We start from the raw sequence: 17,651 nt of genomic DNA, 5'->3' as shown, positions 1-17,651 counted from the left end.
GCTGATCCGGATTATAGTTTATGATATCTTTTTTTTTTTTTTTTTTTTTTTTTTTTTTTTTTACCTTCAAGGATTTCCGTTTTCCACATGGAATTTGTTTGAGGTGTACGGTTAAACAAAATTTTATCCCCTTCTCAATCAGATTGTACTTGCAATCTATATAAATAAATTCTATTTGGGGTGAGCTTATATTTTTTTTCAAGATCTGTATCATGCGAATTATGAAAATCTACCTTATTTTACTAGAATTGGTTAGAAGTTATATTTTTATTAATGTGATGTATTTTAGTAAATTTTATTTAAAATTTTGAAATGTGAAATTCCTGGTTCTCTGTTTTCCAGATTGACATTTCTAAGTTTATTTTTTAGTGTTATAAGGGACGTTAATAAAATTCAAATATATTGTTTTGTAATATTTTAGCTATTAATTTTTTCATAGAACAGTAGGGTTTAAAATTGCGTTGGAACAGGGGATAATGCAAGAGTTTAATCTTGTTGATAGTGGTGAAGAGGGAGACTTAAGAAAATAAATAAATAAAAATTAATTTACTCAGTTAGTATTATGAGAACGCATGTTAGTTGGTCCTTTTTTACACTAATTCTATAACGAAAATAATGAATTTCTGGCTATAATATCTCAGAAATTTATAAATCTATTTTGATGCAATTGTTAACTTTTTACGTATCAAAAAATCTTAGGTTTATTTTTGCACTTTTATTCAAAGTAACTAACTAAATAAATGGAAGAATAATTGTTTTTATACAAGCTCAAAACTGAGTGGCTTATTTAAAAGCTTTTGAGTTACGTTATCGAAAAAGTAAATGCAACTTTCATTGTAAGCTTTTATAGATATGTAAGCATATTTGTGCCGAAAACTCTTTTTTTTCTTCCATGTTTGCTGTACCAAAAAAAAAAATTATCTTGCGTATTCGATCTAAGGCACTTCCTAATATTAAAGTGCAAACGTTGCATAAATTCTACTACATTCCAATTATTTTTAATACTTCTTATCTCTACAATTTTTTTTAATTTCTTATTGCTATACTTAATTAACGAAAATTATACTATGAAAGATTCTTAAAATTTTTTTAAATAAATTGACTCGACGAAATTGAAATATATTTTTAGTTAACATTTCGTAAATTATTTCCCAAAAGTTGTTCCCTCTTAGAAATTTTCGATATTTTGAATAAAAATGACGAATCCCTATTTCTACCACTTGGATTGTTAAAAAAAAAAATGATTTTAGTAATTATTTACCTACAAGCACTGGATTTAAAAATTTGTTGTTAAACCTTTTTTAAAAAAGTTGTAACATAAAATATTTTTTCTTAATTGTTGTGTGGTTTACAATTTCTTTTCTGGTAGTAAATACACTTTTACTTGGAGGAAAAATCTATTATTTTATTCGATTCAATGATATTGAGTAACAAATATGAGATAAACTCGTAATTTTTTTCAGACTATGCTGATTTGGAAGAAGATATAGCGACCCGGAAGCTAGAATCAGAAGATGAAGATAAAATTCTGAAAGGTATGTAGAATATTACTTGTTATTGTCTAGAGTAATTGTTTTTCTCAAAACAATTATTTTATACAACTGTCATACTTTTCTCTCTTGTGTAGCGCTTTATAGCTACAACTTGCCAATGCTTGAATTATACATAAATAAGCTTGATCTACTACTGCATTTCAAAAATATGTTTTTATATACCACATGCTAAAAAAAAACCCTACCAGTTTTTTATTTTGTCACCGGTGTGGAACAGAAGATCCAGATGAGATTAGCAGTTAATGATGTTTAATTATATAACCGTTTAACCACGAAGACAAGGAATCTCAAATCAAAATGGGAGACGAAACTTAACAACATCACATTCAAATATCGGGCGAAATTAGCTTTCGTGGAGATATTATTTTTTTATGAAATTAATTCGCATTTGCTTCGCACGAAGAATTAAACCTCCTAAAAGGTTAGTTCACCGACAAGAAGACTATAGATGTATTTGATCTGTAATCTGTCTACCATAGATGCCGATGACAATGATAGAAGTATAGGAATTAGCCACTCATTGCTGGCATTCGAACTCTGAGCCATCGCTGTTGCAATTTCAAGTTATTATGACCTTTTAAACTTCTATCTTTAACCATTACTGTTGCATACCTTCTTTCATCCACCGAAGCTTTTTTACCGGTCCAGGGAATCATATGTCTGTTCTTCGCCACCATAGCTAAGAACCAGGATGGTTTTATAACATTGAATACAATGCTGTCTACTTAAGCCTATAAGCATTGGAGATATATAAAATTCAAAATAATATTTTGCAAATTGTGTTAACATGTATTTAAGTTTTTCCGTCCATTAAAATAATTATTTTTTTCTTCATTATTTTTGATATTATGTTCATTTCACAAAATAATTTCCAACCAGTAAGACAACTATCTAAGAAAGTGCAGCAAAGGGTTGAGATTTAGAAGCGAATGAATACACAGAGCCCTTGCAGAGAATTTATCAGTCAGTCTTGACAAATGGGGTTTCCTTTTTAGAAATTAAATGTTATTTACTTCTTTTGGTGATGCGTTTGTTAACGCTTTTCAGCCCTTGCTTCTCGAATTTAACTTAAACACTACCGTGTAACACTAAATAGTGATGAGGATTGGCTGAACTTCAAATATCTTCTTGGCAAACTTTCTTGCGTCTGACATTGGCTTTTCATTCTTCAAAGATTCTTTAGAAGATTATAAGATAGCTTCGGAAAATAATGCCAAATCGTTCTGCTAATTCTTTTATTTTTCGCTGAAACAGAGTAAACAGCCCGTGACTTTATTTATAATTTGGAACTGAAATAACGTTTTGTGCCTATTCACCTTTTAGGCTTCTAATGTGAATTTATAAAAAATTCTTATGTTTATATAATCTATCAGATATATGGTCAAATTAATTACCATATTTTGTGCAACTTAAGAGCTACAACAAAATGTTAACTTAAATTTGTCTTTATGGAATGTCCTTTAAAATATTTTAATCTGAAAAAAAGGACACCGTTATTTTAATAAAGAGATTCTAAAATTAGGCCATTCAAAGAACCGTTTGATCAAAAATACTTTTTTTTTAAATCTTCAATTCCTCTCCATTTCTGATATTTATTGATGATTAATTGACTTGCTACAAACTTATTTCCAGTATTGCATGGCATCAGAAAAAATAATTATTGTATGAAAAATTCTATACAAAAAGTCATTATATTTAAACATCTTGCTCTACAGTTCTAAATGTCAAACGATTCTATTAAATTGGAGTTTAAAAAAGACATGTGAAGGCATTTTTTTGGTATCATAATGTACGGAAAGTTCGTTAGCTGTAAAACATTCCTGAGATAGTTGCAGCACTTATTTTTATGAAAAATATAAAAACATTTTTATTAAACTTAAACATTGGAAAACAACAACATTAAATTTTGATTTCTTTCCTTGAATGATCAATCACGCCTTATTCAAGTCTTTCCGGCCTTGAATGAATACCATAACGCAGATGGAGATATGCCATAAGAGATTGTTCTATTTATGATTATTTAATATCTAAATTCAGAGTTGATAACATTGTTACCTGTATTCTATTTAGAGACATGACTAATTGTTTCGCATAGATCCTGTTTCTTCTTCAGTGTTCTATTTATTTTTGTTTGTTGTATCGGTGTTTTCTTTTTAAAAAAAATCTAAAATTTTGGTATTAAAACGGTCATAAGGTCATTTACTTTCATTAGTTTATTGCGCGAAAAACAATATCTAAAAATGCGCATACATAATTTATTATGTGTTGGAATTAATTGATAGACTTAATTAGTATTGAATTGATTAACATACTGGTGCTGAAGCTGTTTAAATTTTTATCTGCATAAAATTCAATGAAAAAATTATTTGAAACTTGTAAATTGTCTTGAATTTTATAAGTTTCTTAGTCACGACAATTCATTATATTATAGTTAATTATTATAAGTAAATGATTATACTTTTGATTGACTAAGTTATAAATATAACATAAATACTCATTAATGTATGAATATTTTTGTTTTTTATCGTATTTTATATTACACGAATTAATTTTACTGAATTATTTATTAAAACTTGTACGTGGAATGTACAATAACTTTTTTTTAAATTTACGAACTGAAAATTACTGCTATCCGCGTGTAGTAAGTTGTTAATCCGTAATATTCTTAAATAGCTTATTTTTATTTTTATCTACTTTAAAGTACATATTCAGGAGTCTGTTTAGAAGAAATTTGGGTCTGTTAACGGACCCTTCACGAAATATCTTTTCATAAAAACGGACCCTTCACGAAATATTTTAACTTAAAAACGGACCCTTCACAAAATAATTTATCTTATAATTGGACCATTCACAAATTTGTTTATCTTCGTTATTGTTTTGTTAATTGAATAAACCCTTCCCAGGAAGGGGGAGGGGAAGAGAAACAAATGCAAACCAACTAAGTTTTGTCTTCAGCAGAAGCTTCTTCCTTTATACGTCCGAAATGAATATTCTGCGTTCAGCAGTATAAACTATAAATACCAGATATTTGTATGTTGTATCTCTAATTTAGTAGCAGCAATTGCTGCTTATTTTTTAAAATTTAATTTTTTAAATTATAATTTTACAGTGTTGAGCATAATCTTGTAAGTCTTTGCAATTTAAAAACTCCTTTAAAAAGTTTTTTTGCAATAACGGACTCTATTTGCACAAATTCACAAAAGCGGACCCTGGTTGAAAGAATGTGACTTAACGTTTATTTTATTTTCACAAATTACGAGTAATTTTTTCACAATTTTACGAAAACGGACCTTTCACAAAAAGTCTAGACAGACCCCTGATATTAAGTGAGAAGATATTTATTACTGCTGTACATAATTAAAATTTTAATAATTTAAAGATTTCGTTATTTGCACGAAATAACGTTCTCTTCAATTTTTTTTTCCAAAAGGAAATACGTTCTCAAAAGGGAAGAAAAGGGGGAAGGAACATATTTGATGTATGTTTCTTTTTTACATAACTAGATTAGATTTTATTGACTCTTCTCGCAAGATCGTAAAAGAAAAGTCTGCAGGCGCCAGTTGGCGATACTTTTTGACCACGCCTCAGCAGACAGTTTTCTTAAGCGTCTTGGACATAGAATAACAATAACATAATTTCAAGAGTTGAATCAAGAAAAACGAAGAGAAATTTGCATAAAGAAGAAATGTTTTAGAAATAATAACATAACTCAATATATTGTTAAAAATAATAATGATTTCATGGAACTTTTACTCGTGGTGTGACAAGGTCATAAAGTTGCTCGCTGTAGGGTGGTCATCATACTTCAAGATACGATTCCATTCATGGTGGTTTTAATTTGTTTTATCACCTTCTCGCAGTGTAACTTTAATAGTATTATTTTTTTATTGACAATTAGAGGACTCCGCCCCTTCTCGCTTCATTCACCGCCCCCACCTTTGCACCGAATAATTTTAATTTTTTTAACCATCAATATTTTCAAGATTATCTGTTGCATCAAAATTAAGAATTATCCAACTAAAAGATCTCAAAATTTTTTATTTATTTTATTAATACATATTTAGTTTTTATTTCACGTGAGATAAAATTTGAACTCTATTACCGTAGCAACTTTATCCAATAACTTTTCTTTCCAATTCCTTATATAATTTCTGCTTGCTAGAAAAACTCGCAAAATATTTTTTGTCTAATAGATTCGTTAGTAATAATAATCCCAAAAAATTGAATCGGTAAGATCTTACTTCATTAAAAACCTCATTCGCTTCAAAAATGTACGAGTTGGAAAATAACAGCAGACATGTTTTAAGCGCTCAAAAATGGGCAATTATTTTTAAGATGGTAAGATGTTACTTGGATTACGCATAAGATGTTAATCGGTAAGATATTCTTCATTAAAAACCTCATTCGCTTCAAAAAGGAAGAAGGTTAGAAAATAACAGCGTTTTAAGCGCTCAAAAATGGGCACTTGTTTTTGAGTGCTTGAAACATGTCCTATGTTATTTCCAATTTTTATATTTGTAATTGTTATTTTGTATTAATTATTTTAATTGCATACAGTTTTGCATGATATTTTATGAAGGTAAATATATGTTATTAAATAAATTTACAATCTAATGATTTTAAAATGGTAATACTATGCCTTTATCATAAAATGATTTTAAATTCTGGTCTGTATAATATATTTGTTTCCCCAAATATAATAATTGTCAGTTAAAATTTTTTGTTCTTGCATTATTTACTTTGCAACGAATATTAAAAGTCATAATTTTTATTTTTCCAGAATATACGGCTCTATTGACTGGAAAGATATTAGTTCCACGAGTATCGGTTTCTGGAGAAGCAGTATCACGAGCAACAGTTGCTGGAGCAGCACGTGGTTACTTTGTTTTTACTAAACGAGATCTTCATTATACCATAAATTACAGAGGGTAAGTTGAATCGAAGTTAACGTATGCTTTGATGAATTCTTCTTCTACAAGGCACACTTTCCACGTGTATTTTCTAAACTTTCTTATTATGGTTACTGAGGTGACAAATTTTACCATAATTATTACAATTACATTGTAAAGATTATGGTTTTATAAATGATAAGAAAAAATTGCGGTTTTTTTCCTGTTTGAAATACTTTTTCTTACCATTACTACCAAGAGTTATGAAATGTTGTCGTTTTATTCTAATTTGCGATTTTTTTTTTCTTTTTCTCAAACAATTAATTCTAAGAACAACAGAAAAAAACTATTTGATACAAACAAGAAACAAAAAAAAAGCAAGGAAATATCATCTGCCAACAAGTTATTCTGTGAATTAGTCTTCTTTCCTTATGCAAAAAAGCAAAAGAACATAAACTCAAATTTCAAAAAATTGTGATCAGTCATTTTTAGTGGTTCGAATGAAAGATGCTAAAAAGACAAGATTTATTTCTAAGTACCAAATACAAGAACATTAATTCCAAGTAGTCAATTTTGATTTTAACATTTTATAATGAAGTATAAAATTTTAGTGTTGTATAATTTTTAATTTATCAATTATTAACTATACCATTTCATTTTTATAATTAATGTTTTAATGTATTTTCTGTTCTAAAATTCTTGGTTTTGCAAAATTATTTGCATGTTAAAGGGAGTTAATTTTACAGAATTCCACGCCCTGCGTCAGTTCGCTTTACAAATGAAGAAGGAAACATATTGGAAGAACATGAAATTCCCATTGCACCCCACCATGTTCAAGGATCAAAAGTATGTTAGTATTTTTAGATGTATCTGATTATGATTCTTTTTTTTGGAATTTATGTAACTAATGGAATAAATTTTGTAATAGAATATATCAATATATAATCCAATTACTCTTTTTTATGTAAAAATCGCAATGGTTTCAAGCAAAAGATTCAAAAATTAATTATCTGTAAAATGCATAGTTAACGGGTTGAGAAGCGTGGTGCGGAGGCTGGATGAATATTAGCACCATCTTCCCTCCGATCATAATTGTGGAATTTTAGTGTGAGCAAGTAATGACTCTTTAAGGTTGAATAACCAAACAGTTCACCACAGGGATAGAAATTAAGAAAATTTAGCCACTAATTCGAAGCACCAGTATATCAAGAAACTAAATCAACATCAATGGATTGTTGTGAAGTTGCTATTGGATTGACTATAGAAGATATTCTCCTCTCCCAAGTACCACAAATGAGACTTAAGTTTAAATTATAATATCACAACTCAAGTTGCCATAATACTTGACCTTGAGTTGTGTTAAAAAGGAAAGAGCATGGAAGTGTTAGTCATTACCTCAAATTCATTACTTCAATAAACCTTTCGTCGACGATGATAAAATTTAAATGAATAATACATTCGTAAGTTTTTTTAATCCTTTTTTTTAAATTAATGGCCTATTTTAATTCCCTTATAGGTTTGTGGTGTTTGGAGAAGAGTTCCCAAAGTCTATCGTCGATTGCTTCAAAAAGAGAAACTTATCTTTATATTGGTAACTAACTCACATGCTGATGGAATTGTTGGAGGGAGAATTATGAAACACAATTCTATAAATACAGGTGAGACTTTTCTTATATTCTATGGGGATTGTGTTCTAGGGCAGAGGTTGAGAATTTTTTTCGGCTATGGAACCCTAAATGGCTAACCATCTTTCGGCGGAGTCCCAACTTTATAAACAAATTATGTAAAGACAATTGCGAGCGTACTTGAAATACAATCTTCATGATGTAGCTTGAATTTAGGTGCGATTCAACTACCCAAATTTAAATAAATTAATTTAGAAGTATTTTCCGTGAGTAATTCTTTATCCTAAATAACTGACAAAAAATAAATAATCATTTCATGAAACATAAGTAAAAGATATTGGTCACAATCGATTAATCAAACCTAACCTGCATCTGCAAAGATTTATTATTTTTTTAAGGATCATTTGAGTATTTTTCAAGTGCTTGATGTTTCTTTAAATTGTTAATAAGAGTAATAATTTTTTAAAATGAAATTAGTTGATAAGGCACAAGTGTGGAGTATTTCGTAAATACCGCCCTTTATAATTTTAGATTATTTGTCAAAGTGAGTGGAAAAGGTATTCCACTTTAGTGATCTTAAATAATTATTTTTTAGAGATAAAGATTAAAAACGCTATAAAAGTGCATAGTCGGGAAGGCAGGACTAAAAACAGGCATTTTTTTTTTCACTTTTGAGATATTCACCTTATAGATAATATGCAATTTCAACGCTTTCATTCCTATAGTAGAAACGATCCCTTGCTTAGATAATGAGATTCTAACGATTGTAGTCTATCGCGTCGATAAATCTGTAGTCAGATCTGTAATCTCTCAATGTAATTAGAATACTAGATCTATCGGATGCTTGTTTTAAACTGTCTAAATTTTTGCGAGGGATCCTTTTTATTTTCTTTAAAAAAAAAATAGTATTAGATTTTATCAAGAGTCCAGAAATAAAATATGTAGGTTGATTTGTTACTATAAAACAGAAAATTTTCCAAATCTTCGACCCCTTGATCTTGAGTTGATCAGTCCTAATGCCCAAACTCTAGATGATCTACGTCAGCGAGCATCCTCATACTTATTGTTAGTTTGAAATGCGCTTCAGCGAATTAAAAGTTATCTCAACTTGTATTAAAAAGAGCGTGAAGTGTGTAGATGTAGCGTAAAGATTCTTAACTCTACCAACTCAAAACTGCAAAATAAACCTTCTGCGTATTGCGACTGAAGGGAAAAAAATGGATGTATGGGCAGGGGCATAGGGAGATCTTCGATATTTGTCATCGGAGGGTTCGCGGACCAAAATAACTGGAGGAGCTGTCTTGTCTGTCGTGTCGTCTGGGTTCGTGTGCCGTTTTTCTCCAGAAACTGTCTTCGTGATAAAGATGTACCAACAGCTGCTCAGAAGAGCAGTTCACGCTCTTAAAATCGGTAGTTTACGCGCAGATTCTTTTTTTTTAAATTGCCTTTTTTATTAGAGGTTGAAGGTACCACGCTGTCTGCAGGGTTCATGCTCACGGTTCGACGGTAGCACGTTATTTGGGAGGTGACATACATCTTTTTGTAACACATCTATTTACCTTTTGTTTTTTTTTTCTCCCTCTCCTGTTCTTTCGAAAAGCTTGGGAATCTACGGGGTTGCACCTTACGTAACAAATGACTCTAAGGGAAAGCGTAAACCGCACTGCGCAGTTATGCTTGTTTTTATGATGAGCATGGCAAATCCTGGTATGCCTCTGTGTTTTAAATGAAAATGATTTATAATATATTTAAGTTCAGCTCTTTCTCTCAAGTAATTGTTGTGGTTTAGAAAAATTCTAATTCTAAAATCCGGATACTAAAAATTTAAAATTATGTTGGTCAGAACTTAGGTAATTAATAGTTTGCAATAAAGAAATGAATATTTTCGACAATTCTTATGGCAAAAATCCAATTTCCAGAATCTTAATATTTTAGCAAATTGAACAATCCTGAATGGTTTTACAAATTACTTGTCAGGGGTCTGTTTAGAAGAAATTTGGGTCCGTTAACGGACCCTTCACAAAATATCTTTTCATAAAAACGATCCCTTCACAAAATATTTTAACTTAAAAACGGACCCTTCACAAAATAATTTATCTTTTAATCGGACCCTTCACAAATTTGTTTATCTTCATTATTGTTTTGTTAATCAAATAAACCCTTCCCCGGGCAGAAAACAAGAAAGACGGATGTAAATGAACTAAATTTTGTCTTCTGCTGACGCTTCTTCCTTTATTCGTCCGAAATGAATATTCTGCATTCGGCAGTATAGGCTAAATACCAAATATTTATTTGTTGCATCGCTAATTTAGTAGCTGCAATTACTGTTTATTTTTTAAATTTTAATTTTTTTAATTATAAATTTACAGTGTTGAGTATAATCTTAAACTTTACAATTTAAAACTCCTTGAAAAAGTTTTTTTTGCAATAACGGACCCTGGTTGAAAGAATGTGACTAAGTTTATTTTATATTCAGAAATTACGAGTAATTTGTTCACAATTTTTTAAAACCGGGCCTATCACAAAATGTCTGGACAGACCCCTGCTTGTTCTATCTGAAATAAAGAATATCCATTATTATTTATCCATAGTAGGTGGTAAGTATCACGAAAATTAAAATTTGGATTTTTATTTTTAATCTCTAATGGGTTGTAGGACAGTCAAAACGAAATGACCCACTGTATGAACCGTTAGAAATTTTGAAGCTCAATAACGGACAGTTACAGTACAAAGTGCTTTTGCTTTGTTAATAATTTGTAATGCAACACAAATTGATTGTATAATTATATCATCCAGCATAATTAATATCAATTAATGTTAATTAGCTTTGCTAATCATTTTTAATACAGCATATATTTTTAGATTTTAATCCAACAAGAAAAATTAGGAAGTAGTTATACAATTGTATGTTAAAAACCATTTGGAGGCTCTACAACTACATTCTATAAACTCGCTTTTGTGTGTTTAAAGGTAAAATTTCAGCCTCTGTTCGACTAACTAGAGAGAGACTAACTAGATAGAGTACTAAAATCTTAACTGGATTTCTGTACGTGTCGATAATGCTAATTTAAATTTTTCTGTGGCAGCTAAAAGTAGTTGCCGCTTTATCCTTACGAGGAAATTAATCGTCCAAAAGAAAACTACTATAATTTTCGGACTAATTACTGTTTCTGATATCAATACAAGTTTCGATCTATTCTTCACCGATACACGTTTAATTTATCACCATATTACCACTTGAAGACAAGGATGGTTAGTCCGAATTTCGACCTTTATCTAAATAATAATATTGAAATATTGAAAAAAACAAGTTTCAGTTGTTGCCTGATAGCTAGAAGCAAAATTTATATCGCTATTTTATCGCTAAGTAGATCAAAAATTCGACTACTTTCCGATTAGCTAGAGAATTCAAATTTCAATTAGAGTCTGGTACCAATACAAATTGCAATTGTTTTCTAAATAGAACAAGCAAAAGTAAATGCCATTTTAAATGACGACTTCTTTCTGACATAAATTAATAGAGACAAAAAAAAATGAAGAAAAAAGTAAAATAAATTGATTGAAAGTGACTCAAATTGATTGAAAGTGAGTAAATATCTTTAATTTTTAACTAACTTTAATAAGTAAACAAAAAACGCAGGAAACGTCATTTACGCAATAAATTTTTATCGCTAGCGAGAAACCCCCCCCCATGTCGTTTAAAAGTGATGCGACTTAACGTTTTTTGTTTTAAATCTGATAAATATAAAATTATATGCTTCTTTTTAATCCACTTGAAAATGGTTATTATAAATTTTTAATATAAAATTGAAATGAAATTTGTATGTAATGTTGTAAGTCTTTTGAAGTTTTTATTATTATTTTGTTAAGTTGACAAGAAAAAGAAAATGAATAGCTGAATATGTAATAGTTCTATCACTTACAACAACATATTTTATGTATCCATTAAAATCAAGTCAAACATTGCTTTCAGCTGAAATCTCTTATTTCAAATTTATTGCATTGTTTATTCTGGAAATCCGGATACAGACATTACGATTATGAAAAGAAAACACTTTTCTCCTATTTTCGGCTCGCGTTTCTAAAACCAGTTAATGTTCGTCTTTCTTCATTTCATGATTTCCACTATTTCAATTTGTTTAAGGGTGTGTTATCTTTTTTAGCATTCCAAAGAAACTCGTTTCCACATAACATTTAAAGTTTGAAAATAGTTTCGGGATGTTGGTTTAAACTTTAAAAATAGTCTTTGAGCCAAAAGTGTTTTTCCAAAGTGGTTGGAAATAATTCAACACATCAACACATTCCAATATAGAAACATTCGGGAAAATAACAGAAGTGAAAGTGACTGAAAAAAAAAATATCTTCTTCATTTTTCTGAGAGCCACTGCAAAAAAAAAAGAAGTCTAAAATCTTGTTCTTTAAATATTTGGATAAGCGTTTTTTCTATAATCAAACATTTGTAGCGTCTTGAAAGCTGTTGGAAACATTTTTTTAGATGTGTTATTTTAAAAATAACTTAAATTGTTTTTTTTTTTAAATTATTTTTGTTCACTCAATCACTTTGTTATCATGTACAGATTTAAAAATAATTAGCAATTTTTCGTATCCTAAAAAATTCTTTTAAAATGCCAAGCTCTTTGCTCGTATTTTTTTTAGAGAAGACATTTAATCGATATTAATTCATATTCTGTTGTAACCGTACCATAGGACATTGATTCTATTTTATGATCTTATATGAAACTAAGTTATTAATGAAACTAAATAGTTATGTACTTAAAAATAAGAAAATTAATTTGTTTCATAGTTAAAGCTGAAGAAAGGTCGAGATGTTTGAATAATGAAAACAGTAGGAGACAGTAGTGAACAATGAAAACAGAAATGGGGTAGAATTAAGAAAAGGTACAGTTACCTACGAAAAATAAAAAATTAACAAGGAAAACCCTTAAAAGAAACCGCGGTATTCTTAGAGACTGTGGCTGCCAAAAGGAATTTAAGTTTTTGGGAGCTATATTCTTTGAAACAAAGTTATATCTTAACTTTAATAACTTGAATAATTAATACAATTCTTCAATTATTATTTAAAATAATGCATCTTTATTACTTTATTTAATCTGTTTGCAAAGAAAAGTCTTTGTTTTCTACAAAAACTTCACTGATAGGATTTTATTAGAATAGTCAGCAGATACCTGTTAATTTTGCGTTCGCGGAACTGAATTATTTATACTCTCAAATAATTTTATTGCTATCAATAATAATTATCTGATTAGGAACATACCTTTCAATTAGTAGACAATCAGAATTTGTGTCACGCGAATCAGTGAAATAATATATTATGATTTTCATAATAGAACCTGTATAATTTGTTTGTTCTTGTTGTTTTAGAGGCATACGGAACACTTTTACTTCCAAGCATAAAATCTGGCGATTTGGCGAATGAAACTCAAGGTACTGGTGGTATGGCGAACATTTTCCCAGTGACAGATAGTATTCATGTATCACTTGGTTTTAACGGCATATTCACGGCTGAAGGTAAGTTTTTTTTTAAAAAGTCCTCAAATATAAAATTATCTGAATCATATCTAAGAATTTAAGGTTTGATTTAGTTGCATTATTCATTTGTTTTGTTGAAAAATCTGCTATTACGGTAAAAAAAATCTATTCGGAAACTTAACTTAAACTTAGTTTTCAGCTGTGATGAGTTTTATTAACCCTTTGAAGCAGAATTTTTATTATACATATTTTTCACACTTTTTTTTCACTATTTTGTATTAATTTAGGCCAAAATAAGTGAACAATATTATATTTAGCTTTTCAATAAGTTATGTATATAAAATACAACGTGAGACACCGGCGTCTTTTAAGTGTGAAGGGCGAAATTCTCCAAACACGGCTCACTTCCGAGCAATAATTTTGCAAATTTGCACTTATTTGCAATTATTTAGATCTAAGAGAAACAAAATTTGAAATTCATTTAAAAAATCATTGAAATTTCTTTAATTTCCAAAATTAATTATTGAGGAACTTTTAAATGAGAAAGAAAAAAAAAATTCTATCTACTTTTTTGGATTTTAAATTTTAGTAGAAATTTAATTCTGATATTCTAACAGATGTTTTAGTAACTATTGGAGTGTTTTTTATAATAAAAAAATGCCTAAATGTATTTTTACGTGGAATTAGAGCACCAGAAAAAAAATATAGCATAAAAGGGACAGAGTGTATCGTCTCCGTCAAAGAGATAAAAAACATGACATTAGCATAGTTTTTTTATAGGTATATTGTTTAAGAACATAACTTCATCTGAGTAAATTTTATTACGAAACTTATTTTCAGCTTCATCTTTTTACCTTGCTGTATTTTGTTACGAAACATAACAACTTAGGCTTGATGACCAAAATTAACAACCAACAACTCCAAATTAACAACCATGACGAATATTATTGCTAATCATGACCTTAACTTTATTTTTAACTGTGATAAATTTTATTATAAACATATTTTTTTACCTTAGTTTGTACTTTTGATGTATTTTGATATATTTAAACATAACTTCAACTTAGATTCTAATCGTAATGAATTTTGTAGTGAAACATTATCTACATTATATTTATTTTTAGATATCCGAGATGTGCCATTGATTGTTAGCCTTTTCTATGAAGATATGGATGGAAAGTTGCTGCCAATATCTGAAAGTTTAATTTCATTACCAAAAGTGCACCCCGTATGTATAATTTCTTTATTGCTCTTTTAAGGAAATTGTTTTGAAGTAAAAATTTTATTTAATGCTATTTTTTTTATCTTGAATTGCGAGGTTATAATTAAGTTAATCTGAAGTTTTGCGTTTTTTTTTTCATAGCTTTTCAATTGGCTTATCACTTTTACTTAAGTTTCACAATTGATTATATATATATATATATATATATATATATATATATATATATATATATATATATATATATATATAAATAAATTTTTATATTAGAGAGATTTACTAGTGGGATTTTAATTGTTTCATCGAACTTTTGATTTCTTTAAGTGTCCTATAGTATTTGAATTCATTAACTTTTATTACATTTAAAAATTTGAATTTATTGTACCGCTAAAAAAAGTAATGGCCTTATTTTTGAGGAAGAAATTCAGTTAAAACACTAATTTGCAAAAATTTTCTCATCTTACTTTTAAAATTTTTTTATTTTTATTTATCTTACGACATTTCATGTTTTTCAGGAAGAGGTGTTAGCAAATATATTTTTAAAAAGTGAAATCTAACAATTATTCTATTTTCGATAATATATACTAATGAAATAAAAAAATTTCGATTAGTAATGCAAGCAGATGATGATTTAGAAATAAATACAACTTTGTATAATTTATTAAGAAAAAGAGTGGGTGATAATGCTATTTAGCATTTGGGCGCAAATGGATTCCTTATGTATATATTATTTCGATTATCTGAAGTTTATCCAGTTTAGATAATCGAGTTCTTGCTCCCCCCCCCCTTTCCTAATATTTTTTTTAGTTGACAATTTTAAAACTACATAATTATATTAGTTAAATAACTTGATTATGTATAAAATCATGATGTTTAATTTCCAGCACTATAACAGCGCGACTGTCAAACTGGATCTGGCACCGCATCTCCAGGAGCGCCTGTCCAGCGGGAAGTTCGAACTTCGGATATCGTCCAAGGACGGACAACGCCTCCAGAGCGGACGCATCATGCCCAAGGTTACTTGCAACGGTAGGTTTATCCCATAACATCCTTCATTCTCGATTATGTCCGGGTTGGGAACCTCTGATGCTTCTAATCAAAGATGATCATGATCTATTCCCCCCTCTCTTTTTTTTCTTCTTCTCTATACCATCGATGTCCAAGATATCGCCGATAATTGACGCGGCTCCCAGTCCCAACTAATTAGTCAATCGGCTTTTTCTCTTTTATTGACACAACGCGTGGTTCTGAATATTCATTAATAGTCTGGAGATAATATCAGATAGGAGGCTAAGAAAAGGATGTGAAAACATTTTGCCTTTGCTTTTGTTGGTGCTGCTGCTTCTTCATTCCTAATTTATTTCTTATGTGTTTGAATTTTCCATTCTTTTGGAGACCGAGAAGAATGTCTTGTCTATCAGTTTATAATTGGAAAATAATTTAAAACGTGTTATTGTGTGTTTTTAATTTAAGATATAACTTTACTACTTGACGTTCACCTTGCGTTGCGCCTCAAGCATGAAAAGATGTTAAATTATACCTCAAATATATCCGAGACGTATAAATCGATTTCTATTTGATTTGAAACTAATTCATCTATCTAATTAATTAATCTATTTGATTTTGTTTCAACAGTATATATTTTTAAATACTTTTCCTTAAAAAATTCTTTTGAGAATCAGTATTAAACATTCAAATTTTAGTAATGAACAGTTTACATTGCATAATTTTAACTAGATTAATCAAATTAAAAAAAAGTGATATTAATATTGATCCAGAAATTCGCTGTTCCTCCGTTTAGTAAGCGTTAGCAGCGAAACAAAGTGAGATACGTGTATGCAATTTCTTTAACAATAAAAATTTTTTTTTTGATAAATTTTCTCTTTTTTATTATTTTAGTCTTTTTTTACTATAATGTATAATATCTCTTTATTTATAGAAGATCAGTTGATATTTTAATGTTAAATAAGTTTTTAATTTATTTCCTGATTCATTACTTAGTGTTAATATTGGAAAAAAGCATTTCGTGAAAAAGTATTGATCCCTGACTGAGGCTCAATATTACATTTCGTTTGTTAATTTAATTGAACAGCTGACTGGACACTTTAGTGAACTTATAGTTATGTAGTTTTTTACCAGAGGGCTTTGTAAGCGGTTTTATCTTGAAGACAATAGTCACTCTACAGGGGTCTGTTTAGAAGAAATTTGGGTCCGTTAACGGACCCTTCACAAAATATCTTTTCATAGAAACGGACCCTTCACAAAATATTTTAACTTAAAAGCGGACTCTTCACAAAATATTTTAACTTAAAAACGGACCCTCCACAAAATTATTTTTCTTTTAATCGGATAAGATAAATTTGTTTATCTTCATTGTTATTTTGTTAATCGAATAAACCCTTTCCAGCGCAGAAAACAAGAGAGATGGATGTAAACGAATTAAGTTTTGTCTTCGGCAGACGATTCTTTCATTATTCGTCCGAAATGAATATTCTGCGTTCAGCAGTATAGGCTAAATACCAGCTATTTATATGTTGTATCTCTAGTTTAAAAGCAGCAATTGTTGTTTATTTTTTAAAATTTAATTTTTTTGATTATAATTTTGCAGTGTTGAGCATAATCTTGTATGTCTTTATAATTTAAAAACTCTTTGAAAAAAATATTGTTTTTGCAATAACGGACCCTGTTTGCACAAATTCATAAAAACGGACCCTGGTTGAAAGAATGTGAGTAATTTTTTCACAATTTCACGAAAAACGGACCTTTCTCAAAATGTCTGGACAGACCCCTGCTCTACTATTTCTAAACATCATTTATGTTAAGATGCTGATTAATAAATCTGCATGATTTAAGGATTAAATCTTTATTCCCTTCT

At 29.1% G+C, this 17,651-nt stretch overlaps 1 protein-coding gene across 1 annotated transcript in view; it reads left to right on the top strand.

Moving 5' to 3' along the window:
• sog (chordin short gastrulation) overlaps window positions 1–17,651 on the top strand; it is a gene marked incomplete at its 5' end in the record, with an annotated part of 89,055 nt that overhangs the window by 53,281 nt on the left and 18,123 nt on the right. The window contains 7 exon segments of the mRNA NM_001323832.1: window positions 1,464–1,535; window positions 6,334–6,481; window positions 7,189–7,288; window positions 7,959–8,100; window positions 13,450–13,596; window positions 14,682–14,785; window positions 15,661–15,805. Of these exon segments, the coding sequence (NP_001310761.1) occupies window positions 1,464–1,535; window positions 6,334–6,481; window positions 7,189–7,288; window positions 7,959–8,100; window positions 13,450–13,596; window positions 14,682–14,785; window positions 15,661–15,805 (858 nt within the window).

Source organism: Parasteatoda tepidariorum, chromosome 3 (genome assembly GCF_982258835.1).
Source record: "Parasteatoda tepidariorum strain Cologne lab strain chromosome 3, Ptep-v5.0, whole genome shotgun sequence".
Lineage (NCBI taxonomy): Eukaryota > Metazoa > Arthropoda > Arachnida > Araneae > Theridiidae > Parasteatoda > Parasteatoda tepidariorum.
This window is presented reverse-complemented; position numbering and strand designations above follow the sequence as displayed.